General features: G+C 39.3%; 2 protein-coding genes across 2 annotated transcripts in view; one reads left to right on the top strand and one right to left on the bottom strand.

Annotated features, from left to right (window-relative positions):
- Positions 1–27,306, top strand: part of XPOT (exportin for tRNA) — a 173,350-nt gene that overhangs the window by 57,561 nt on the left and 88,483 nt on the right. The window contains exon 3 of the mRNA XM_013963896.2: positions 619–699. The gene's annotated coding sequence lies outside the window, so the exon portion shown is untranslated. The remainder of the gene's footprint in view (positions 1–618; positions 700–27,306) is intronic.
- C5H12orf56 (chromosome 5 C12orf56 homolog) overlaps positions 1–27,306 on the bottom strand; it is an 84,803-nt gene that overhangs the window by 23,865 nt on the left and 33,632 nt on the right. Inside the window, exons 3-6 of the mRNA XM_013963898.2 lie at positions 21,754–21,826; positions 12,561–12,963; positions 8,858–8,931; positions 476–620 (exon numbers count right to left, since the gene is read on the bottom strand). Coding sequence (XP_013819352.2) covers positions 476–620; positions 8,858–8,931; positions 12,561–12,963; positions 21,754–21,826 — 695 coding nt within the window. The remainder of the gene's footprint in view (positions 1–475; positions 621–8,857; positions 8,932–12,560; positions 12,964–21,753; positions 21,827–27,306) is intronic.

Genomic DNA, 27,306 nt, shown 5'->3' with positions numbered 1-27,306 from the left:
ACTGAACTATACAGTTAAATATGGTTAAGATAGTTTTGTATTATATGACTTTCACCACAATAAAAGTTTTTTAAAATATATCAATCCTACACTTAAAAGTGTATTTAATTCTATTTTTGTTTTAGGGGAACATGCACATAAAACTTCTTGATATCTGCTTTATCTCACTGTCTTATACTTCTTGCATGCCAGGAGCTTCCCCTGACCTTCTCTCTTTTTTTCACCCTGTCAACCCAGCCCATGTGAGCTACCATCTTTTTGCTACTGCTCTCCTTTCTCTTCCATGTCCCTGTGATTACATCACAGCATTTCAAGCATTGAGACGATTGCATTACATTTAATCAACGTTTTTTTTTTAAAAAACAGCATCAGAATACAAGATATTTATTTCTATTTTACTTTATGCTTGAATATGCTACATTTGATAAACAGGTAAAACAAGTTTGAAAGATTAAAAATAAGACAAAACACCTACTTTCCAGAAAAGTCTTTTCAGAATGAAGTTTTTCTGGGCTGTTACTTTAAGTTCCATAATTAAACAAAGTATCTTCCTCAACGTGTTGTCTTTAAGAAAAAGTTCAGATTTAAGCTGACCAAAGTGCTTAATTTTCTCCTCAGACCTACAGAAAGAAAAGAAAATTTGCCATGAAAGAAAATGATAAGAAACAGCAGTTGAGAAATACCAACAATTATTGATAGGTATGTAAAACTTTGTTACTAGTGAAATTTTTTCCTTTGGTTCCCTGAGGCGTTTTATTTGCGTTGTATGTATTACATCCCTAAAAAAAGAATTCAAGGACTTTTCCCTGCTGTGTGTTTTCATCTTGCTTATTCATGGTCCTTGATGCCAGCTGAGGTTGTTGGTACAGTGAAACCAAACTGATGTGACAGGAGCAGGTTATTCCGCCATTTCCCCACATCTTTGAGTTGCATATCAAATCTGAAGCTGATCACTCCACACTTATTTAGCCTGTCTGCGAGGTTCCCAACAATCTTCCCAGCCCTGTGATCATCGATTATTTCAGATTCACCAGTGTAACCGTGCTTCATCGTGGAAGATGACTTTGGAGCACAGCCTAATAAGCATTTGGCATTTGCCTCTCTTTGAGGCATTGTTGATACTCTTGAAAGCATTAGCCGGGACATTCATGGTGCCACCATCATGGCAGCATGGGAAGATGGCTGGAAGAGGACTAATGGAATATTAGTGTAGTTTTGTACTTCCAACTTAATTACTTATCAGTAATGAAAACTGCTCCTTGGAGCCCTCCAGGCTCCTCTGTCCATGGAATTTTCCAGGCGAGAATACTGGAGTGGGTCACCATTTCATCCTCCAGGAGATCTTGACCCAGGGAACGAACTCGCATCCCCTGCATCTCCTGCACTGCAGGCAGATTCTTTCTTTACTGCTGAACCACTGGGGAAGCCTCTAAATCGAACTGTTTATTACTCTCCAAACACATTTCTTACCATGCCCCTTTACTCTAGCTGTACCTATCCCGAATCTTCTGTCCCTCTTTCATAGTCTATCTCAGAGTTTGTTTGTATACCATTTACCATAATCCATGAGTCATATGTAATATTATTTGCATACTATTTTTCCTTTAAATCAACTCATTTTTTCCTAGAGAAATTTCTTTATGAAGAAAACTTATTACTACTTCACAAGGGAAAAACCAGTACTGTTTGCTATAATTAACAGGTAACTGTAAAAACAGCTTGAAAGCAACAAAATTCTAAGTTGATGCTCCCTATTTTGAGCCTGAAGTCTGCTCTCCCTTTGACAAAAGGGCAGATAAGTGTGTTAGAGACCTGCCTCTACTGGCACCAAGTCAAGAGATTCTCTCTGATGAGATCAGACGAGTTGGAACAGAGAATCACTTTTTTACTGTGGAATTCAAAGTCATTTCATGCCATGTCAGAAAACCACATGAAGTCACCCCACATCATTGCCCCACGTCCGTTCCACACTTCAGGAAAAGCTGGCTTCGCTGAAATGAGTTAACACCTTCTCCTTAGGGCTTTCCCTAATTCTACCAACCATGGAGACCCTCTTCCATAGCCTTTTTTCCATACTTCACTCCATTGCAGTTCTTTGTGTACTTGTCCTGGCCCCTCAGCTGATTTGCAGCAACTTGAAAAACCATTAACAGTTTGGATGTTGTTTCCATCTCCCACTGTGCTCAGCAATAACAACTGCACTTACCTAAGCACTGACTCTGTGGCAGGCTTTGGCCTGGGTACTCCTCATCGACTAGCTCACTCAGTGTCACTAGGTGGGCTGAGCTGGGAATTACTATCACGTTTACAGGACATTAGGTTAAGTAGCCTGTCCAAGCTCACACAACCAGTGATTCAGAAAAGCAGAGTGCAAAGTAACAGTAAGAGAGCTGTTTCATGTTCTGTGTAGATCAATGGAAATGTCTTAGAATTTCTGACTTAAGGTAAAAATATTTTTACCACTTACTGTAGAAATCCTATCAGACATTTATTCCAATAATACTACATAGAATCTTGGTTCTTGCCTACTACCTCCCACTTTATTTAAAAAAACAAATCTAAGATGCTCTCTTCTATCCAATCAATGAACCTCTCTTATTAACATAAAAATTAAGACTTTCCGAAAAATAGTCTCTTTTCTAGTGAAGACACCAGAGTAGAAATGAACATGAAGAGATCAATCTTAGCCATCAAAAAGGCCACAAATAACAAATGTTGGCAAGGATGTGGGGGAAAAAGGAATCCTTGTACACTGTTAGGGCTTCCCTGATAGCTCAGTTGGTAACGAATCTGCCTGCAGTGCAGGAGACCCCAGTCCTATTCCTGGGTTGGGAAGATCCCCTGGAGAAAGGATAGGCTACCCACTCCAGTATTCTTGGGTTTCCCTTGTGGCTCAGCTGGTAAAGAATCTGCCTGCAGTGAGGGAGACCTGGGCTCGATCCCTGGGTTGGGAAGATTCCCCTGGAGAAGGGATAAGGCTACAGTATTCTGGCCTGGAGAATTCCCTGGACTGTATAGTCCATGGGGTCACAAAGAGTTGGACACGACTGAGCAACTTTCACTTTCACTTGTACACTGTTGGCAGGAATGTAAATTGGTGCAGCCACTATGGAAAACAGGATAGAGGTTACTCAAAAAACTAAAAATAGAACTACCATGTCACCCAAGTACCGACTCCTGGATACTTATCTGAAAAAAAAAGAAAATACTAATGTGAAGATACATGTACCCTCAATGATCATAGGCCCATATTTACAATGGCTAATGGATGTAAGTAACCTCAGCAGATGAATGGATAAAGAAGATATGGTGTGTGTGTGTGTGTGTGTGTGTGTGTGTGTGTGTGTGTGTATAGTTTTAGTTGCCAAGTCATGTCCAACTCTTGTGACTCTATGGAATATAGCCTGCCAGGCTCCTCTGTCCCATGGGATTTCCCAGGCAAGACTACTGGAGTGGGTTGGAATTTCCTCCTCCAGGGCATCCCAGGGATCAAACCTGTATCTCCTGCATTGGCAGGCGGATTCTTTATCACTGAGTCACCAGGGAGGCCATATATGTGTGTATGTGTGTACACACACACACACACACACACACACACACACACAGAGCAATGCTACTCAGCCATAAAAAAAGAATGAAATCCTGCCATTTGTAGAACATGGATAGACTTGGAGGGTATTATGCTAATTGAAATGTCAGACAGAAAAAGGCAGATACTGTATGATATCACTTATGTGTGGAATCTAAGAAATAAAACAAACTAATGAATATAGAAATAGACTCACAGTTACAGAGAACAAACTAGTGGTCACCAGTGAGGAGAGAGAAGGGAAGAGGGACGAGGTAGAGGTATGGCATTAAGAGTATAAACTAGTATGTATAAAATAAAGCTGCAAGGATATATCCTACAGCACAGGGAATATAGCCAATATTTTATAACAATTTTAAATGGACTATAATCATTAAAAATTGTGAATCATGATGTTGTATACTGAAAACACATAATATTATAAATCAACTATACCTGAATTAAAAAAATAAAAGAATTCAGTAGTAACAGTCATAGAGGCAGATGAACATGATTTTGAGTATGAGATAGACTGGTCAGTATCCTAGATCTGCCCCTGTTCCTGAGTGACTACCAAGGGCAAGTTTCCTAGTGTCTCTATACCTCAGTTTTCCCATGTGTAAAATGAGGATGATGATAGTACCTATCCCACTGTGCTGTTTTGATGTTTTAGTTATTTCATGTGCTTAGCATATAATAAGTATTTAATAAATATGATCTAAATAGGAATAAGCTTTGAGATCTTGCTTCCCTATATACCCATTTCAAATTATTGCCACATTTCATATGGCAATAAATTTTTAATATTTAAAAAATAACCATAAAATCCCTCTGCTAAGAACTCAAACAGCAGATATGTAGTTTTCACAAACAAATGAGCTTAGAAAAGCAAAAGCCCAGAAAAAATACAATATCAGCACAATCATTTTGAAATTGAGTTTCCAGTTTTTCCCACTGGGAGTCAGCAATTTGCTATGATTCATATAGAAATGAACTGTTCTTAATCTTTTGGCACCTATGATAATAGATTATAATATCAAACTATTTTTTTCAAAAAGGCAAAAACAAATTTCATAAGAAAAAGCACACTAAACTCTTCATATTGAAAATCAATTCATATGTAAAGTGAGGTCTTATCTTACCTCATAAATTCAAATTAGATTCAGTGGTCTATATTTCTACAGAGAAGTTATGGATAATCACAGTTTCTCTGAAAACTCAGAGAATATTTGCTTTTACGTAGATGACAAACTTTGACTAATTTAAATAAGAAAAAGTCTAGTGCCAGAAGACTCCATTATTCAGTTTAGGAATAAGAGGAAATTTTATATTAAAGTCAACAGTTATTCTATATTTCATGAGCTAGAAAACAAAACCTCACCCAACAATGTGGCAGGAGAATTCTTGATTTAATGATAAGTTCTATTTTTCCTGTATTTTTTCATTTTTACAAACATTTAACATTAATTATACCTTATATTTGTATCATACTTTATAGCTGGAATGGTTTTTCTTACATTATCTCAGAAGCCCGGTGTATATATTCACAATAATCAGATTACAGAACTCACAACTGTGTCAGAATCCTAACTTGAAAACCCAAAGAATATTTATTCTTTTTTAAACTGAAGGTGCCTTGTAGGTACAGACCATTTCCTACGTGTCTTATACATATATTTGCATCCTTTGTGGTACATTAAATTACTATACTTTAAATATATTTATTGCCTTTAGTAATTAACTTTGCAAGAAATATGCTTTTCCTGAGTCCAGATAGAGGCAGACCTCTCCTTGCCTTCAGGGATAAATTTCAAGTCACACAAAGTGAGAGCCTGTTTTATTATACAATTAACTTTAAAATCACTTTATACAATATAGCACCAAAATTAAAATGGATATTTTTTTAGAGTAAACATATGAAAACATGTAGAAATTCTAAGTTATCTAGATAATCATCTTTTTTAAAAAGAAATCCCAAACATTATGTTATTTAACCCCTATACCTCAGAACACATCTCAAAATAAATGGAACATTTCCTTGCAAACTCATCATCATCACACCAACAAACTTATCAGTAATTCTATGGTATTGTCTAATACCCAGTCCGTATTCAAATGTTGTCTCTTGCCTTAAACTATATTTTTATATTTGGCTTGCTAAAATCAAGATCTAAATGAGATAATGGTTATATTCGCTTGCTGTGTTTCTTAGGTCTTTTAAAAACTTTAACTATGGCAATTTTCATACACAAAAATGGAGAAAATCACATAAGAAACCCCCACATACCCATCACTAAGCTTCAGTAATTTTCAACATTTTGCCAGTCTCATTTTATCTATTGCCTTAAACATACACACACACACACACACAACACACACACCATTAAAAATTCTGAGATAAAATATATATAACATAAAAATTTGCCATTTTAACCATTTTAAGGTGTATTAACACAATTCAGCAGCAGTAAGTGCGACCATAATATTGTGCAACATCACTACTACCTATTTCCGTAACTTTTTCATCATCCTGAACAGAAACTCTGCATCCATCAATCAATAAGTCTCCATTCCTCTCTCTCCCTAGCTCCTGGTAACCCATATTCTGGTTTCTGTTTCTATGAATTTGCCTATTTTAGGTATCTCATATAAGTGGAATTGTAAAATATTTGTCCTTTTACGACTGACTTATTTCACATAGCGTTATGTCTTCAAGGCTTATCTATATTGTCACATGTATCAGAATTTCATTCCTCCTTAAGGCTGACACACCCACACTTTAAGTCAGATTCCAATTTAATTGTGGAGAAGCAAACAGTACTCTACTTTTCTTGGCTGGGCAATCCCATGGACAGAGGAGCCTGGCAGGCTACAGTCCGTGAGGTTACAAAAGAGTCAGATACAACTGAGGGACTAAACCACAACAAAGCAATTTAATTGTCTGAGCAAAGATGTGCCATAGGTGGTGCTCTTTCTTTCATGTTATGTCAAATAATGAGGCACAAAAATTTCAAGTGCCTCATTAGAGCATCCCAGTTAAGTGAGCTAAGACTGATCAATGGTCTAGTTATTTACATGATCCCTCGATTTTGAAGTTCCACTTCACCTTTATATCTAATAGTTCCATCCATTGAGATCATTGCATGAATCTTTTATTTCATTTGAGGTTGGAAAAATGGTAATTTTCTATTTCTGTCAAACCTTCCACATTTATTTAGCTGGAATTCTGTAAAGTTAAATTTGTTCTCATCAACTTGAGTTACTTGGTTACCCTGAACTAACTAGTTTATGCAGGAAAGGCAGGATAAACGCTTAATTCTTTCCATTTGTTTGCTTATTTGCAGAGAGATGAATTAATGCCCTATTTACTTCTAATGGAGTTTAGTGTATTTTTATTTCTTAACGGAAGGAGGGTAGGAGAGAGGACTTTCCATGATGCATCATTATACGCTTTGGAATTTTTATATATTCATTATGTTTTAACCATCTCATTCATTATTTTTTCTGATCTCGTGTTGTCCTATCTTTGGCTATTAGGAGCCCCTTCATAGGTGCTCCTGTGTCCTTTAGTTTGGGCCCTGTTGCTCTTTGCATTCTGCCTCAAGCTGTTTCAAATTCATTTGTGTATTTCCTGCCGCAGGCCTAGAATTAGTCATTCTTCCAAGGAACTTTGGGTCCTTTTAATGGGGAATAAATTGTATCTTTTAAAATTAAACTTTCCCTTAGTTTATTTACATCACCTCCAGTATATGTCACTTATCATAAATCTCTCAAAACTCACTTAATATCAAAGTTATTGGAATCATCAATTCACAGAATGTTTTCTTTGTGCAAAGCACTGTTTTAAGTAAGAAAAATACAAAAATTAATAAGATATCCTTCTTGCCTTCCAGGGTGGTGGTGGTGGTTTAGTTGCTAAGTTGTGTCCAACTCTTGTGACCCCATGGACTGTAGCCTGCCAGGCTCCTCTGGCCATGTGATTTCCCAGGCAAGAATACTGGAGTGATTGTCATTTTCTTCTCTAAGGGACCTTCCCGACCCAGGGATCAAACCCCACGACTCCTGCATTGCAGGTAGATTCTTTACCCCTGAGCCACAAAGGAAGTCCATTGCCTTCCAGGGGCTCACAATCTATTGGCAGTAATAGTCACATCACAAGTAACTGCTTCAATGTAAGGCTGATTGTGATGAGAACACAGTAGTACTATAAAGTCTGGATAAAATCCAAGTTCCTTTGTCTCACATATAAGATCCAGCCTCTATCTTATTTCATTCATTCATTCATTGATTCATTCATTGTATAAAGCTTACTGGCAGTCTACTATGTGCTAATGACCAAAGTACAGTCCCTGCTTAAGGAGCATATTTCCTAATGGGGCAGCACATAAACAAGCAATCCATAATACAGAGCGGACAGTGCTACAAGTTGTGTAACCACAGGATTTTATGGAGGGGCCCTCTTAATTTACTTTGAGAAATGATTTTTAGAAAAAGGGATAATGAGCTAAGACTTGAGCTGACATTTCTATGAAGAGGAAGAAGAGAAGCGGGTAAGTTCTAGAATGGAAGCCATCATGTTAGGACCCAGATGAACAGGGAGCTTTTTGAGAGCTACAAGTTCTCTTGGATCAGGAATTTAAGGTAGGAGTGTGGGGGACACAATAGTTGAGGAGAGAAAAATAAAGAGATATTAGGAAGATATGTTAAAAGGTGTTATAGAGTGTAGACCTTCTAAGGGCACTGGGGAGCTCTTCAAAGGTTTTAAGGGAGAAGTGACATGATCAGGGTTTGTGCTTCTGAGAGATTCCTCTGTCATGCTGAGGGAGGGTCTAGCGAGCTGCAAGAGTGAAGGCAGAGACCAGCAAGAGCCTAAAACAGAGATAACTGGACCTGAGCATATGGCAGTGGAAAGAAGTAGGTGTTATCCAGATATATTCAATAGGTACAATAAATCATGTGGTGATGACTGGATGTAGAGGGTGGGCATCTGAGGATCCAGGACCCTGGCTTAGGCTGTCTTGGAGATACTGACATCATGCCCTGTTTGGGAAACATAGACAGAAGGTCAGGTCACAGAAGGAAGAGGCTGAGCCCTGTTTTGACTATGCTGACGTTATGGCTCCTGTGACACATACAAGAAGTGATGTCCCATATAGTATTTGCAATTCAGGGCATGAAGTGATATAGATATAAATGTGATGGTCAGCAACTCACAGAGTTAGGAGAGGCAAAGAGAACAAACCCCCGCCCCCACCTCCTATGTAACTCTGACCTGTCATCACTTCTTACCTGTATGGCTTTTGACTTCCAGTAGCAGGACTGAACTCACTAACATATAGGGGATCTTGTAAAAGAGTAGCTTTCTGAAAGAGGAAAAAAGTGGGAATAGTTAGAATTTTTGTTGAATGAAAATCAATTCCCCTTACTTTTAGTCAGTATCATATATCTATTCTTTAATCCCTTCTACAGTACATGATTTGTGACTCATTCCAGTATTTGATAATACCACAGGGAATTTTTCCTTAGTTTTTTTAAAGTTTTAAACATAACACTTGCTGACTGTATCAACATCAGACTGTACAGAAATGTGTAAATGATAAAAAGTTCCCTATCCCTCACTACCCTTTCTGTCTCAATTTTCAAAACACCTTGCTGTTGTTGGTTTGGTTTATATTCTTTCAGGGAGATAAAAACATATTAATTATAACATGCATTTATAATATTTACACATTAGATGATATATATTTATAATATTTATTTAATACTAGCCACATCATATCACATGTTAATCTGGGGTCTTTTTTTCACTTAATACATAGTGGACAGTTCTTCATATCTATATATATATAGATTTACTTCAGTCTTTTTAATAATTATAGTATTACATTGCCAAGATATACAATAATTTTGTTACCTGTTCCCCCTTTAATGGGGTTATTTTTTCCTTAAATCGTTAATGTTGCCATTTCCCATTCATTCTGGGTCTTAAAACAAACTGGCATGTAATGTTTAGCAAGTTCTCTAAATAATTTTTTGTTTATTTTGAGGCTTAACATGTCAGAAGGGATTTCTGAAATGTTTCTGATTTACAGTTCCAAGCAACTCCTGTCTTACTCCTTATAAACAGCGTATGGTGGTAGGTGCATGTGTAGGGGGGGAATTATGTGCTTTGTCTTACTATTTTTGTCATCATTCTATGTTTTTTCTTTTTTAAAAAAAGCTGCCCTTTTTTCCTCTCCAAATTTATCCTTGCCTTAAATCTAGAATTTTAATTTGAGAATATTCCTTAGTTATTTAGCTTTCTAGCAGTTATCTTCACAACATAAGGGCAAATAATTGCCATATTTTGTCTTTGTAGAATTTGAGATGCTAAACAACAGAGATCATAATTACTTTTGGTAAAATTTACAGATAAAATGTCTTACTCACCGAGACAACTCTTTGGAAACCCTTAAAATCAGAATGAGTGCTAATTTCTAACTGGATGGTTTAGGTTAATTTTATCTGAAAGTATACAGAGTTAAGATGTCTTTTCCCAGGAGCATTTCCATACTTTAACAGGAAAGAAATCTCAGACACAACAGATCAATTACACAAGATAAGTCTGACTGATTTAGGAAATTATTTTTTTTCCATTTCCTAAAATCTATGAAGATAGCCAAGACTAACCAAGGGTAACCACCCTAATTAGAGAATCCAACAATGTCACAGAAAAAGTCACATTTTTAAAAATGTTTATATTGGGTTAATACCGTTTTCACTAGAATAAATGGTAACCTAATTGATTCATCATTTGTATATGAAATATTTGCTTACTTGTTTTCCTTCTTTCAAGGGATAGAATGTTGTTTAATAATAATGTCTGCCAACTCATAAGGATAACCCCCTCCATCCACAGTATTTCAGTGCATAGAAAAAAAATCAGTCTATCTGGGTTCAAATCTCAGTTCTGTGTTAGTTGTATAACCTTGAATATATTTAACTTCCCTATACCTTAGTTTCCTCATCTATAAGATGAGAATAACAGTCTTACCTCATAGGACTGTTGTATAGATTAAATGAGTTAATATACAGAAAGCATCAGCACAGTTAATAACATTGATAATAACACTACATGGTAGTTATTTGTTGTTACTTTTATCATCAGAAGGGCTATGAGTTGGCCCATCTGACTTACCCCAAGCATGCCTCTACTGCAGAATTTTAAAGTAGTACTTAAAACTAGGAGTTAGTTAATTCTGGAAGCATAAACAGTTATTTTGAAATATTTAGGCAGATTTTTAAAAGTCAATTAAGTTTTGGGTTTTCTATTAGAATATATGGTTGCTTCCCTGGTGGCTCAGACGGTAAAGTGTCTGTCTACAGTGCGGGAGACCCGGGTTTGAGCCCTGGGTTGGGAAGATCCTCTGGAGAAGGAAATGGCAATCCACTCCAGGACTACTGCCTGGAAAATCCCATGGACAGAGAAGCCTGGTAGACTACAGTCCAAGGGGTCACAAAGAGTCATATATAAGGCCTTCTTTTAAGAGATCAAGATTTTCCCTCTATTTATGATTCACATACATTCTTAATTTGGAGAAAGCTGTTTAAGATTTTACAGATGAATTTTAAACATCTAACATTTAATTTAAACATTAAATATTCTGAACTGTGCTGTGAGAAAAAAACTAGAGTTGCCTTGCAGTCTTCCAAATTTGGGGCCACTTATAAAACCCCTCCTTCCTAGCTTCTTCTGAGTGATAAGAGTCTTTCATTTCTCTTAACATCATTATGAAAGACTCTTTTCACTCAGAAGGGCTTCCCTTATGGCTCACCTGGTAAAGAATCCACCTACAATGCAGGAGACCTGGGTTCAATCCCTGGGTTGGGAAGATCTGCTGGAGAAGGGATAGACTACCCACTCCAGTTTTCTTGGGCTTCCCTTGTGACTCAGCTGGTAAAGAATCTATCCACAATGCAGACCTGAGTTCAATCCCTGGGTTGGGAAGATCCCCTGGAGAAGGGAAAGGCTACCCACTCCAGTATTCTGGCATGGAGAATTTCATGGACTGTATAGTCCATGGGGTTGCAAAGAGCTGGACACAACTGAGTGACTTTCATTTCAACATTATTATATTTGAAGATCAGTAATAAAAATTATATATCACTGAAGGGAACTAAAAAGAGTCATATTATAAAACTGATCCTGGCGTTATAAAAAGATTACTAAATGAGAGTTCTGACTCTGCCTCTAAGCTTACTACGCAATGTTGAGTAAGTTACTTAGATTTTTTTTTTTGCTTCAGTCTCCTCATTTATAAAATAAAGGACATAAGCCAGGTGATCTCTGTAAAATTATCTGATCTTATGACAATGACTCCCACTAACCTACTTTCAGTAGCACAGCTAAGAAATAATGAAACATATTGACAATGTTGAGCTTTGTCCTCACTGAAAGCTGAATGGTTAAGAAATCACCCCTTGTGTGCATGCTAAGTCACTTCAATTGTGTCCAACTCTTTGCAACGCTATGGACCATAGCTCACTAGGCTCCTCTGTCCATGGGATTCTCCAGGCGAGAATACTAGAGTGGGGTGCCATGCCCTCCTCCAGGGGATCTTCCCGACCCAGGGATCAAACCTGTGTGTCTTAAAACTGCCACCTGAGAAATCACCCCAGCTAACTGTAAAAAACCACTGCTCACAAATATTCCAAAATAAGACCTGTCTCCAACCTTCCTCACTGATTCCCACGAGACTTACGGCCAACTGCCCTATTTGTTACCTGCCTCATGAAACCTCAGGCCCATCTCCTTTTCTTTAAGACACTTTTCATTAATGAGCATCTTCCCTATTGCAGTAGCCTGATAAAGTCATCTCCTTAATTGTCCAGTGCATTGTGTCTTTCACTATCTTAAATCCCAAGGTTAAGTTTCCAAAATGGGGAGGAAGAGCAGGGACGCCTATCCTAAAAACTAATCCTCAAGGCAAGGTTAACTTAGGAGGGCACTTACTATAATATAATTGTTCCATGAACTTTTTAAGTGAAGGAATATTGATGATGTTGTGGAAATAACATACAAATGAAGTTCTGACTCCTTTTTCTCTAGATTTGGGTTGCTCTGTAAAGGGGAAGCCAGGGTGGAATTTCCTAAGTAAAACTCATTTCCGTTCCCATTGCACTTGAAAGGGATTTCACTTAGAGAGTCTTTGTGATCTGAAAGCCCCTGGGGTTCTTTTGTGTCTGTTATACAAAATGGCCCACTAGCTTTGCTACTGGCTGATGTGAGCTGACAACTTCTGGAAGGGTTAGGTAAGGGTCCACCAGCTCTTTGGCCATGAAGGGACAGCTTCTTCAGGTCTGAAGGAGGGCCGAGAGTTGAGTCCTTGGATGCTGTGCTGCTCTCCTGGTGGTACCTGTCAGGTAGAATTTAGAGTTAAACATAATATTCAGAATTTAACAGAAAGGAACAAAGAGAACCCAGTGGCCCACTGCAGCAGTTTGAAAGTAAAAGTCTTCGCATAAAGGGAATGCTTGTTAGGAGAGGGAGCGATTTACTCTCACCTGCTAGGAGTTATGGTACAATTCTTCAGTATATACTCCTGCTTTCAGAAATAGAATCTACCCTATGTCATTTAAAGAGGCTTTTTTTTTTTTTTTTTTTTACATCTAAAGCATTATGCCTGTCCTTCACAGAGCCCAATACTCCTAGTGAAAGGACTTTTCATTCTAGTTTTGAAACTTGATTGTTCTTTCATTGTGCATTTCTGATGGATACCATAAAGAAAAAACTATTCATATGGAGAGATGTGAAGAGAGACTTTCTTAAATGGTGTTTTCTTTGACTCATGTTTTGCTAATACTCTTCTAATTTTTCTAATATCATTGCAATAGCATCAGCAGTTTTTTTTCAGAATCAATCTTTTGTCCCATCTTTTGTCGTCCCTGTTCTCTCCAGCTCACCATGACCCACTTCTTTTCTCTGCAGCCCAAGGAAGCAAGTGGCAGAGGCTAAGAAGTTGCAGAATATGAGATCCAAGTTCTAATCCAGGCTCTGCCCCTCAGTGGTTATGTGACTTTGATTGACCTAAGCCTTAATTTCCTAATTTTAAAATAGGAGCCAATAGAACCATCTCATTGGGTTTCTGTGAGGATTAAGTAAGAAAATACATGCAATACTCAATAGATGCTAGCAATTAATCACTCAGTAGGTGCTAGCTATTAATCTTACCCTATATTGTCTTGAATTGCTGGTTTATCATTTTATATTAATTTATCTTGTCTCCCTTATGAGACTGGAACCTCTATGAAAGTTGGAAACCACTTTGTTTTTATTTGTTCTTAATTTAAAACAGGTGTAGAATTCATTCTGGAGAAGGCAATGGCAACCCACTCCAGCAATCTTGCCTGGTAAATCCCATGGATGGAGGAGCCTGGAAGGCTGCAGTCCATGGGGTCACTAAGAGTTGAACATGACTGAGCAACTTCCATTTCACTTTTCGCTTCCATGCATTGGAGAGGGAAATGGCAACCCACTCCAGTGTTCTTGCCTGGAGAATCCCAGGGACAGGTGAGCCTGTTGGGCTGCCGTCTATGGGGTCGCACAGAGTCGGACACGACTGAAGCGACTTAGCAGCAGTAGCAAAATTCATTAATCATCTGTACAATGCTATGAACTAGGCTGACTTTCAACTCTCAGCTCCCTCTTCCATTGACTTTACATATGTGTACATGTATGCAAGCAAACACACACACATGAACATACAAGTGCTCAAAAAGTGATAGCTTTTCTTTATTCTTGTAGATGATATTTTCTAAAATTTTCTCTATGGGAATTGAATTAAATAGCCAGTGCACAGATTATGTTAGATAATGTTATGAAATTAGGTTAAAATGTTCATTTTAGGCACAACATATGTTAAACTAAAATCATGGCATCCAGTCCCATCAGTTCATGGCAAATAGATGGGGAAACAGTGGAAAGAGTGACAGACTTTATTTTGGGGGGCTCCAAAATCACCGCAGATGGTGACTGCAGCCATGAAATTCAAAGATGCTTGCTCCTTGGAAGAAAAGCTATGACCAACCTAAGCAGCATATTAAAAAGTAGAGACATCACTTTGCCAACAAAGGTCTATCTAGTCAAAGCTATGGTTTTTCCAGTAGTCACATATGGATGTGAGAGTTGGACTATAAAGAAAGCTGAGCACTGAAGAATTGATGCTTTTGAACTGTGGTGTTGGAGAAGACTCTTGAGAGTCCCTTGGACTGCAAGGAAATACAACCCGTCCATCCTAAAGGAAATCAGTCCTGAATATTCATTGGAAGGACTGATGCTGAAGCTGAAACTCCAATACTTTGGCCACCTGATGCAAAGAACTGACTCACTGGAAAAGACCCTGATGCTGGGAAAGATTGAAGGCAGGAGGAGAAGAGGACAACAGAGGATGAGATGGGTTGGATGGCATCACCAACTCAATGAACATGAGTTTGAGTAAGCTCCGGGTGTTGGTGATGGACAGGGAGGCCTGGCATGGTGCAGTCCATGGGGTTGCAAAGAGTTGGACACGACTGAGCGACTGAACTGAATTGATCTTAAAGGTCAGCAAAATGATTTCAGGTAATTACAGAAAGATCCACTTGAAGTGACTGTAATTTACTCAGTTGTATGAAAAATTTATTATTTTAGAGAGTTAAAAGAGTTTCTAACAAGGATTACCTTTTGACAGCATAAATTAAAATGCCACAGACATTATAGCTTCACCACTTAAGCAAGCCAACCGTAAAGCTAAACTGTATTTTTCATTTAAAATTCAGTAATACCTACTCTTAGTAGTCTGATTAAAGAGTAGTTCATTACTAAGCAAGAGTTCTAGAACCTTGAATTTCCACACTAGTCGACTTCATATTTATAGTACTAGGTTGCTAAAAGTCAAGTGTCTTTCTAATGAGCTGATTATGTATCTCTAGGGAGAGCCCAGCCTTAAAGGAGTAAGCAATGAGAGAACTGGAAAAGATAACTCCAAGATCAAAATTATGCACAAATGACTTTTCTCCTTTTCCCCTCCACACCAAACAGCCACATTCACACCTTGAGGCTGAAATCATCAAGTTAAACCCACAGTCCAAAAAGCAACAGGCAACATTAAACAGCTTCAGAAAAATCCATTAGATGCAAGGTCAACTAAGAATACAAAGTACATATATGCTAGCGTATTGATTCTATCAAGAAATGAGGAAAAATGGTAAGTAGAATTTATTTAACTTCTTTCTCATCTTTTTCAAAAGTTTTAAAATCAAATACAAAAAAATAATTATTTGATTTTAAAAACTCTTAAGAAAGAAGAGAAAGAAGTTAAATACGAAAATGGGGAATTTAGTTTTCATGGAGAGCAAAGCACCTATTCAAGGAAGTAGTCAGATTAATATACAAAATAGAAAAAACAAGCAGAGCAATAAAGAACAATGATTCTTCCATAAAAAAAATTATATAGGCCTAGATCTTAAGATGTAGAATTTCAGGGAGCTCATGTACACCCGTGGTGGATTCATGTCAATGTATGCCAAAACCAATACAGTATTGTAAAATAAAGTAAAAATAAAAAATTTAAAAAAAAAAAGATGTAGAATTTCAGCTCTCCTGAATTTAAAAATTCCCCATGAAGGCTCTACTAAAGCAGAATCGGTGAGATATAAGCAATTTTATGTAAAATAATTCGAAACTGGAAAGCAATTATCAGTATTTAAGTGTAATCAAGAGGCTGGCAGACACCAGTACCAAACTCGTCATGTGACCCAGAGTCAAATAACATAATATTCAACACAGTTAGCATTCTGAATAGTACATTTTATGGCAACCCACTCCAGTATTCTTGCCTGGAAAATCCCAAGGACAGAGTTGCCTGGCAGGCTACAGTCCATAGGGTTGAAAAGAGTCGGACATGCCTGAAGCATCTTAGCACACACACATGCCAAATTACTGCACAATAGCATTTTTTATTAGCTTTTAACGAAAGTATTTACTTATTTTAACTTTGGCTGTGCTGGGTCTTCATTGCTGCATGAGCTTTTCTCTGGTTGTGGCAACCAGGGGCTACACTCCAGTTGTAGTATACAGGCTTCTCATTGTGGCAGCTTCTCCTGTTGTGGACCACGAGCTCTAGGTGCATGGGCTTCAGTAGTTGTGGCACATGGGCACAGTAGTTGCAGCTCCTGGGCTCTAGAGCACAGGCTTGGTAGTTGTGGCACACCGACTTAGTTGCTTCTCAGCATGTGGGGTCTTCCCAGACCAGGGATTGAACTCGTCTCCTGCACTGGCAGACAGATTCTTTACCACTGAGCCACCCGGGAAGCCCACACAATAGCATTTTTATTCTTTAAATACCATATTATTAGTGAGAGTAGAAAAGAGGGAAGTTATTCTGTTCCAAGACTTGATCAAGGATTCTGAGGATGCCGAATAGATTATTGTTTAGTGACTGACTTACAGATAATTAGCAATAACAACAGAGCTAAGTTTAATAGGGATTTACTAAGTGTCACACACAGTTCAAGCACTTTACATGTACAGTTGACCCTTGAACAACATGAGGTTGGGGCGCTGACCCTCTGCACAGTTGAAAATCAACACATAACACTTTAGAGTCACCCCTCTGTATCCAAGGTTCCATATCTGAGGATTGTGTAGGACTGTAGTACGTACCTATTAAAGAAATATGCATATAAATGAACCCGCAAAGTTCAAACCTGTGTTGTTCAAGGGTCACCCGTACGTGAGTGATTTAGTTCTTTATGTATCATCCCTGTGGGATAGGCACCATTGTGAGCCCCATCCTACAATGAGGAGTGAAGCCCTGGGAAGGTGAAATAGTACAAGACAGAGTCCAGACTTGATGTTATCCAGTGTGACTACTGAGCCTGCATGTTTTTCTCTACTATGCAGAAAAGAATAAAACAGCTCCCTTTTTCTAGTTTCTGCCAAGAAATGTTTCTTCTTAGAGAAAGATATAAGGTTCAACTTCTTGATTGTTTTTTTCCCTTCTATTTTGCTAATGATATTAAGTGCAACACATTCTCATATCATGAGGATGCCAAGGTGGCCACCTTTGTCATGTGGTGGTGGTTTAGTCACTCAGTCATGTCTGACTCTTGCAACCCCATGGACTGTAGCCTGCCAGGCTCCTTTGTCCATGGGATTCTCCAGGCAAGACTACCAGAGTGGGTTGCGATTTCCTTCTCTAGAGGATCTTCCCAACCCAGGGATTGAACCCGTGGCAATTCTGTTTATTAAACAGATCGGTTTCTTCAGTTCATCCTTCTACTTGCTATGCCCTATGGTTAGAAAGTCTGCTTTTAAGCTTCCATTAGCTAGATATCAGTAGAGGCTATAGACAGATGTAAACTTAGATGAAAATCCACCCTAGTGGGTATAAGCTGAGCAGATCTAGACTGAAGGCTAAGCATTGTCACTCTTTTCCTTTTGGATTATTCAGGGTGAACTCAGTTGAATTTATATAAATCTGCCTCTGTGCCAGCACTGTAAAAATGTTCTGTTGATCTCTATGTTTTCCTTTTATATGTGCAAGCAATAGGCAGTCTTTTCCTTGCCAGCTTTAGGGGACTCTTAAGTAGGTCACAATAAACTTTTCCTCAAGGAGCATTTTGAGGAGGCATCTGCTTGGGTTTTCTCCTGTAAAATATCTGAGTACATGGAACTATCCACTAATGAAGCTATACTAAAGAGAGAGAAACTGAAGTACTGAATCTCATTATCAGAGATCATCACTAGTCTGTTTTCCATCCCTCAGGTGTTAGAAGGTCTGTTGTTTACTATTACCTTGAAAAGTAATCATATTTATGTCAGTCTGATGTCCCAAGATAACTGCTTCCTTCTTATGACCTGCAGCTTCTCATAATTAGGCCTAAAACTTTATACCACAGAGGTGTTTCAAAGCCCTCTACACGACAACATTCTTTAGCCCTCTAATTAGTGTTTATCATAGCCTGCCTTTTGTTTACACTTTTGACTCAAATGTTTAATGACGAAGATGGTAGTCCTAGAAAACTATGGATAGCAGGCCTAACTCTACCACCCCGACCTATATTCACTCCTCTCCTCCACACATGGAGCGCACAGAAGCTGCCATGTTTTTAAACCTCTTGGTTATGGTGTATATTTTCATCAGTGAATCATTTATTCAAGCTAGGCATCAGAGACTTCCCAGGATTTTTAATTTTTTTTTTTGGTTGTGGTGGGGGTCTTTATTGAAGCTCTCAGGCTCTTCGTTGCTGTCCGTGGGTTTTCTCTAATAGAGGCATGCAGGCTTCTCGTTGTTGTGGTTTCTGTTGTTGCAGAGCACAGGCTTTAGGGCACATGGGCTTCAGTAGTTCTGGCACACAGGCCTAGTTGCCCCGTGGCATGTGAGATCTTAGTTCCCAGACCAGGGATCAAGCCTGTGTCTCCTGCACTGGCAGGCAGATTCTTAACCACTGGACCACCAGGGAGGTCCCAGGATTTTTTAATTTGGTGCAAGAAAGTATGTGAATTAGCCACCATGTGGTGGTGGGAGCAATAAAAAGCGAGTTTAAGATAGCTGTTGACTTTGCTGTCCCAGAGAGGACATGTTATTCAGTGAAAGAAAATGAAGCTGATCCACAAACATCCCAGGAGACAGAGACAAAGTTCTGTGGCACTCAAGTCCCCAGTTCCAGGTATGCCTAATCCAACTTCATGCTTACTATTCCTACATTCCTGCAGTGTGGTTTCTAACTTTTGCTGATTTTTCTCACTGTTGTACATCTGAAATCAATCACAGAGCCCAACAAATAGAATATACCAGATTTAACAGGTAAGAGAGATGGATCTACATTTATATCTATCAGTTCAGTTCAGTTCAGTCGCTCAGTCGTGTCCGACTCTTTGCGACCCCATGAATTGCAGCACGCCAGGCCTCCCTGTCCATCACCAGCTCCCGGAGTTCACTCAAACTCACGTCCATCGAGTCAGTGATGCCATCCAGCCATCTCATCCTCTGTCGTCCCCTTCTCCTCCTGCCCCCAATCCCTCCCAGCATCAGAGTCTTTTCCAGTGAGTCAACTCTTCACATGAGGTGGCCAAAGTACTAGAGTTTCAGCTTTAGCATCATTCCTTCCAAAGAAATCCCAGGGTTGATCTCCTTCAGAATGGACTGGTTGGATCTCTTTGCAGTCCAAGGGACTCTCAAGAGTCTTCTCCAGCACCACAGTTCAAAAGCATCAATTCTTCGGCGCTTAGCCTTCTTCACAGTCCAACTCTCACATCCATACACGACCACAGGAAAAACCATAGCCTTGACTAGACGGACCTTAGTCAGCAAAGTAATGTCTCTGCTTTTGAATATGCTATCTAGGTTGGTCATAACTTTCCTTCCAAGGAGTAAGCATCTTTTAATTTCATGGCTGCAATCACCATCTGCAGTGATTTTGGAGCCCCCCAAAATAAAGTCTGACACTGTTTCCACTGTTTCCCCATCTATTTCCCATGAAGTGATGGGACCAGATGCCATGATCTTCGTTTTCTGAATGTTGAGCTTTAAGCCAACTATTTCACTCTCCTCTTTCATCTACTGAATGAATGTTGAATAACATGCATTGCCCTCTAATTCCAATATTGCCTGAATTCCCCTTTTAACCTATGTTGGACATCAGCCACTTTTAACAGAGTTCTAACCTCCAAGATAACCTACAACAACTACTGCGTACATTACTTCTAAATTTCTTTAATTTTTCTAAAATGGAAGAAGATAATGAGGCTAACAGAATGGTCTAGAAAAATTAGGGCACTGTACATCAAATGTGAAATGAAGAATGTTGAATCTGAGAGCGTGTGGGGCTATCCACTGGCACGGCCCCTCCGTCAATACTTCCATTTACGCAAGCCATGTTAGGAACATCACTTAGTGCATTGAGACAGGAAGGCAGAGACCCCTCCTCCAAGAATCTAGTAACTTATGGTGCTCAGGGTAACAATGGAATTGCAACCCCTTAAAACTTGGCTTCTTATCACATGGATTTAGATCAAATCATGTTCCTCTAAGCCTATCTGACACAAGCCAGGCTTCCTAAACCAATGTTTTTTCTTTTGGTGAGGAAAAAGTTATAATAGTGACATTTAGGTTTAGAAGACCTTTGTACATCATTGTGCAGCGAGAGAAGGTGAGTATGAGAGTAAGTACAGTGGGAAAAGGACCCTCCCCAGTATCCTGAGTTATTACACAGCATGGTGCACCACAGATCTGTGCATACTTCCCAAGTAGGAGCTCACTTTTTCTTTGCAGCATTTTACAGTGTTTTCCTAACCTGGCTATTCCCCCCATGTCATACCTGACTTTCAGGGCCCCAACACACCTTAATTTTCCCCCTGCCCGTCATCCCCTGAACCAGAGTTCTTAGAATCCTATGCTCCCCTCCTCCTTCTAGTGTCTAGTTACTTAAAGTGTGTAATAAAACCATACTTTGAGTTGTGCAGCTTAGGAAACTCCTTTTCAAATTTACACGTGTTCCATTTTTTTCCTGCTTCTATCGTTCGGTTCGGTTCAGTTCAGTCACTCAGTCGTGTCCGACTCTTTGCAACTCCATGAATCACAGCATGCCAGGCCTCCCTAGCTTCTATGATTCCCACAACTGCAATATCTGAATCACCATGTGTGATTCCTTCAACAACTGTGATCTGATATCTTGACTCCTCCTCCAAACTGAATAAAACCTTTCTCCTCATTAAATCTCTCTGACAATTTGCTCAAACTCATTGAGGACACTTAGCATGCATACTTTGCAGTATCTTCATTTATGCAAATATCATATGTCCTGGTTAGAATCAGCTTCTCAAGGGTAGGAACTATATCTTACTCATTGTTGTATCTATTACAGGGACCAAGTTCCTACTACACAGAATCAGAGTTCAGTAAGTGTTTTTTAATTTAATTTTAATCATTTACTTATATTGAGACACTGTATATTCCATTGAAATGGGAGAATTTATAGTTTATAACTAACTGGATTTGAATTTAGAAGAGAGCCTCCCCAAATACCTTCATAATTATATATATGAGATAAACAGAACTCAATTCTAAGATTTTAGTAGAGTAAAAGCACTTTAAATAAAAAGCCAATTTAAATGTAAAATAAATTTTGGTCAGCAAGTTAAAAACATAAACCAACAATCTCACCTGAAAATGGATTCATTCCGACTGTTAGCCTTTTTCCCTCTCCAAAAGACAGGCCTATTATTCTCTTCTTTGGCTAAGGAGAAAAGAAAAGTTAATTGGTCATTAATTACATAGTTTGATTGAACGTGCTGCTATTCATGGGGTCGCAAAGAGTCGGACACGACTGAGCGACTAAACTGAACTGAACTGAATACGTGTTTAGGACCCCAGTCATCACAGGCGCTTGAAATAGTAGGCATTTCACAAATTTGGTACTAAATGTGATACAAATAACACCTTTGGTTTTTGCTAGAATTAAGTAGAACATATTAGTAGAACACCTGTGGCCTAGGGGTCAGACAAGTTTGAGCCTATCTCTTCTTCAGGACCACATGTTACAGGATGTCTAGGAGGTGAGCCACAGGAGTCATATGTACAGAGCAGTACCTAACCCAGCAGCTTGGAGAAATGGAGACGGAGCACAGCACTGCTGGCGTGCTGGACGGGGAAGGAGTGCCAGGGCTGCTTCACTAAGAAGCTACTACCTACAATCAGCCTGTGCCTAGCTAGGCTCAAGTCGTCTCTTAAACCTGATTTCATCCAAGTTCACCAACCAAACTTGGACTTTCTCTTTTTGTGTATGTGGACACTAAGAGGTTGTGACAAAACTTTAGTGTCCATGTCCCTGCCTCTCTATATTAGCTTTTTAATTTGTAACAATGGAGTGGCTGAACTTAGGATCCTCTGTTCTCCACTGAGAAATGAAGTATGGCTAGAGTTGTGTTTTAGCACTTGGTGGGATGTCTGGTCTCCTGGATGCCAGGGATTGGAACCCAGCAAGGCTATACTGGCAATAATGACAAGAGAGCCTGAATACAGATAATAGAGAGATCTGCCCCTGTGTTATCTCGCGTGCACCAGCAGTCTTCAATCTTCTTCAGTAGCTTAGGTAGGAAGTCGTTCAGCACAGTGTGTGTCTGATGGTACATGGTGCTGGTCAGCTGAGGAATACTTTCAGAAGCGACACGCCAAAAAGAACAAACCTGCTGTTTTGCCTGTAGGAGGTTTGATTATATTTGTCAAATCCTATTCTTTTGGGGAAGACCAACAAGCTTATGTATTGATAAAAATTATCCCGAGACTTCCCTGGCAGTCCAGTGGTTAGGAGTCTGCGCTCCCAATGCGGTGGGCATGGGTTCCATTCCTGGTCGGGGAGCTTTTATCCCACATGCTGCATGGAGCAGCCAAAAGCTTTTATTTTAAAAAGTTATCCACTTAACCTAAGAGACTCATCAGTGTCTTGTTGTTTTGGCTTTACCCCACATCACTAGTTTTAAAAAACATCTAAGTTTTAGGTTTAAAATAAAAATTATGCACATACACAAGTATACATATGCACACACATATAAAAAACTTTGATTCTGTTTTTGTTTCATTAAATTATTGTGTCTCGTTCTGGTTTGGGATTAGTATACTTCACTTTATGCCAGTGTTTCAAAATACGCCACTAAAACCTTTAAGGTCCTTTCCATGATTCTAGAACTACAGTGATCAATGTGGTAGCCATCAGCTACCTGTGGCTATTAACATTAAAATTAACTAAAATTCAGTTAGTAGCACTAGTCATCTCAGTTCCTCAACAGCCACAGGTAGCTGATGGATGCCGTTTAGACATAATTAGACTAGATATAGAACAATTCCATCATTGCAGAAAGTTCTATTGGGTAGTACTCTTCTAGAATGTACCTGAAACTAATGGGCATTAATAACCCCATTCATTCTAGAGCTCTTACTGTTAATACAGCTCACCACTGTCACTCTGCTGTCACCAAGATTGTTCATTTAGAGTTTCCTAATCGTGCCCTTCATCTAACCATATGTGCGTGCGTACTAAGTCGCTTCAGTTGTGTCTGACTCTTTGCAACCCTATGAACTGTAGTCTGCAGGCTCCTCTCTCCATGGGATTCTCCAGGCAAGAATACTGGAGTGGGTTACCATAAACTGAGCAATTCAGAGTGCTAACTGTGGCCCATACAGGTATACATGTGTACTATAGAGAAAAGCCTCTTTGTAGCTCCAGGAAAGTTGGGCCTAATAAGAAATCCTGCTTTAAAGTGTGGTGATTAAACTCAGTATTTATATTATAAATGATCTGCAATTTTGAGCTTCCTTTGTTAAGATGATCTACTTGATTGGAGTGTGAGCACCTTTACCACATGACACAAATATTCCCTCGGCTTTCACCCAAGAGATTTGGAGTTCTAATAATTATCTTTATTTAAATACTCAGTAATTAATGTGAGCGGCTTCTCTAGGCATGGCATCATCATTATTAGCATGAAGGACTCTAGTAATGACTACCCTCAGATAGACGCTTAGATAGGTTTGAGTGTATCTCTTGCTTCAGAATTACATATTACAGAATGTCCAGGAGGTGAACCACTGGGGTCCTGTGCACAGAGCAATACCTAACCCGGGAATAAGCAGCTTGGAGGCCAAGAGGAATCTGAGCACATCAGTGCTGACTTGCTGGAAAGGGGGCATGTTTTTTATCCTCCAATGTGTGCTACGTATGACTCCTTGAAACAGCAATAGTTTCGTGTTTTTGAAAATCTCTTTGCCAGTGTCAGATGGTACCTTTAGAGATGAAAACAAAGGAGAGGAGGGGAGAGGTGTCATTCCATGAATGTGCGTGAACAAAGGATACGTTTTTAGACTCTTCACCGTTTTTAACATCATTTGCAAAGTTTCTAGGAATTTAAATTTCATAAAACTTCTACCTATAATTGGCTTCTTTAATGCATGTTTTCATCTTATACGTGTTAGGGGAAAAGAAGCCAAGAATAATTATGCTTGTGGACAAGCATAAATATGCATTTAAGGCAACCAACACCAGTTAGATATCCTAATTAGTGTGACAGGAGACCTGAAGAGCAACCAGGGATTTAACAAGTTTGCTAATTAGAGCAGCTTTTAAAAACAGTCGCCATGCTCTGGAGTGTCGATGTGGTAAGGTCCTTTTCCAGGACAGTGTACAGACACTGGACATTTTTCTCACACTTAGTAGCTCTTCAGTACTCCAAGAGGTTGACCCTGATTTTGAGTGGAGTCAGTGAAGAGTGAACAGGCTGGTACGGGTTGGTCTGGGTACACTGGCTAGATGCCGGCACTGAGCCACCGTGGATCTCATTTTTTCTTTCTCCCTCCATGCTAAGCATGCAGTCTTCACAGCTGCCTACTTTCCTGCTGTGTGCCCAGCCCTGGCCACATGATTTCAGATAATACAATGACCTCGTGATGCTAGTAACAGAGATGAGGACGCTGAGGCTCACAAAAAAGTTGAGTGACTTGCAGACAGTCACACAGCTGGGAAAGCTGAGAACCAGTATGCAAATCTGGCTTAACTGAGTCCCAAGTCTATGCCTTTTTGTCTGCTTTTCACCAGCTCCCAATTATAGGGATGGATACTTTAAAGGAATCCTTTGTATACATGTACATTTCATATACATATATATGTGTGTATTTTTCATGCACAAAATAAGACCAAGAAAGTAAGCAGTGTTATGCTGAACTATATTATCTATTTTTATCCAGTCACCCTTGAATTTTATAAACTTCTCCATGAGAAATGTTTGGGAAGGGCCCAAAGTGTGAAACCTAGAAGCAGGGCTGCTCTTGGGTTGAGCCCGATGAGTGCTGGGAGTCTGGACTCCCCACTTCCCTTTCTCTAGATCATCTGGATCTCCTTAGGCACAACTGGAAAATCACACACTGAGCTCCCTAAAAACAAGATCTAAAGGTGACATGTGAATCATTCTTGGGAACAGATTTCCAGCCAATATTTTTGAATGAATAGTGAATGCTGTTAATAAACCACAATTATCAGGACAGGGCTGGTGACTCCCTTGCTGGTAAAAGGCACAGGGTTCAGAGAGATGACTATAAGGAGTTTTCCTAAAGCCAGGTGTTACAATCTTTCTGGTTACCCCCTCACAATCTTTCTGGTTACCCCCTGCACTTCTTCACCAGGTTTTTTCATTAAAATCTCCGATTGTTGATAAGGTTACTAAAATCAAACAAGCACTGACCAAAGAGAATTCAGAGTCTAACTCATTCTTTTTTTAAACCAATATTTAGTGAAAACACTTTCCTCTCTTTTTTCTTTCTTCTTTTATTTTCCTTCCTCCCTTTCTTTCTTCCATACTTTTCTTTCTTTCCTTCCTCTCTACTCATGGCAAACTAAGCCCAGGCACTATGCTGCTGGTCATGGATAGTCAGCTTATCCTCAGTGTAAAGAACCGAATCTTCTCAACATCATTAATCATAGGGAAAAGCAAGTCAAAACCACAGTGTGCTGTCACCTCTCACCTGCTAGGATGACTTATCAAAAAGTCAAAAGATAACACATGTTAGCAAGGATGCAAAAAAAAAGAGAACCCTCATGCACTGTTGGGAGGGAATGTAAGTTAGTATAGCTATTCTGGAAAATGGTATGGAAGTTCCCCAAAAAATTAAAAATAAAAGCCATCCCACTTCTGGGTATATATATCTGAAGGAAATAAGATCACTGTCTCAAAGAGATATCTGTACTCCCATGATCATGGCAGAATTACTTACAGTAGTCAAGAATTGTGTAATGGCGCTTCCCAGGTGGCTCAGTGGTAAAGAAACTGTCTGCCAATGCAGGAGAGGAAAGAGGTGTGGGTTCAGTCCCTGGGTTGGTAAGTACCCCTGGAGAAAGAAGTAACAACCCATTCCGGTATTCTTGCCTGGGGAATCTATGGACAAAGGAGCCTGTCGAACCAGTCCATGGGGTCACAAAAAGTCAGACATGACTTAGCAACTGAGCACACACAGTCAAGAATGGTAAACACCCTAAGTGTCTGGCAATAGGTGAATGGATAAAGAAAATGTAGTGTGTGTGTGTGTGTGTCTGTGTGTGTGTGTGTGCGTGCGCGCATGTGTGTGCATGCTTAGTCGCTCAGTCCTGTCTGACTCTGTGACCCCATGGATGGTAGCCCTCCCGACTCCTCTGACCATGGAATTTTCCAGGCAAGAATACAGAGGCAGGTTGCCATTTCACACTCCAGGCCATCTTCCCAACTCAGGGATCAAACCTGCGTTTCTTGCATCTCCTGCGTTGGCAGGTAGATTCTTTACCACTGTGCCACCTGGGAAGCCTGTGTATGTATATATGTATGTGTATATATGTATACATATGCACACACAATGTAGTATTGTCCAGCTTCTAAAACAAAGGAAATTCGGCCATTTGCAACAACATGGATGAACCTGGAAGACATTGTGCAAATAAGCCAGGCACAGAAAGGTAAATACTATATAATCTCACTTGCGTGGAATCTAAAAAAGGAACTCACAGTAACAGAGAGTATAATGGTGGTTGCCATTGTGGGACTTGGAAGTGAAGGTAAGGGAAAAAGGTAGGTGTCCGTCAAAGGTTACAGAACTTCAGTTATAAGATAAATAAGTCTTGGAGACTGAAATGTATAGCATGGTGACTATAGTTAACAACAACATGCTGTATATTTGAAATCTGCAAAGAGTAGATCTCAA

Source organism: Capra hircus, chromosome 5 (genome assembly GCF_001704415.2).
Source record: "Capra hircus breed San Clemente chromosome 5, ASM170441v1, whole genome shotgun sequence".
In the NCBI taxonomy this organism is placed as follows: Eukaryota; Metazoa; Chordata; class Mammalia; order Artiodactyla; family Bovidae; genus Capra; species Capra hircus.
The sequence above is the reverse complement of the archived record's forward strand: the minus strand, read 5'-3'. Positions and strand labels throughout refer to the sequence as shown.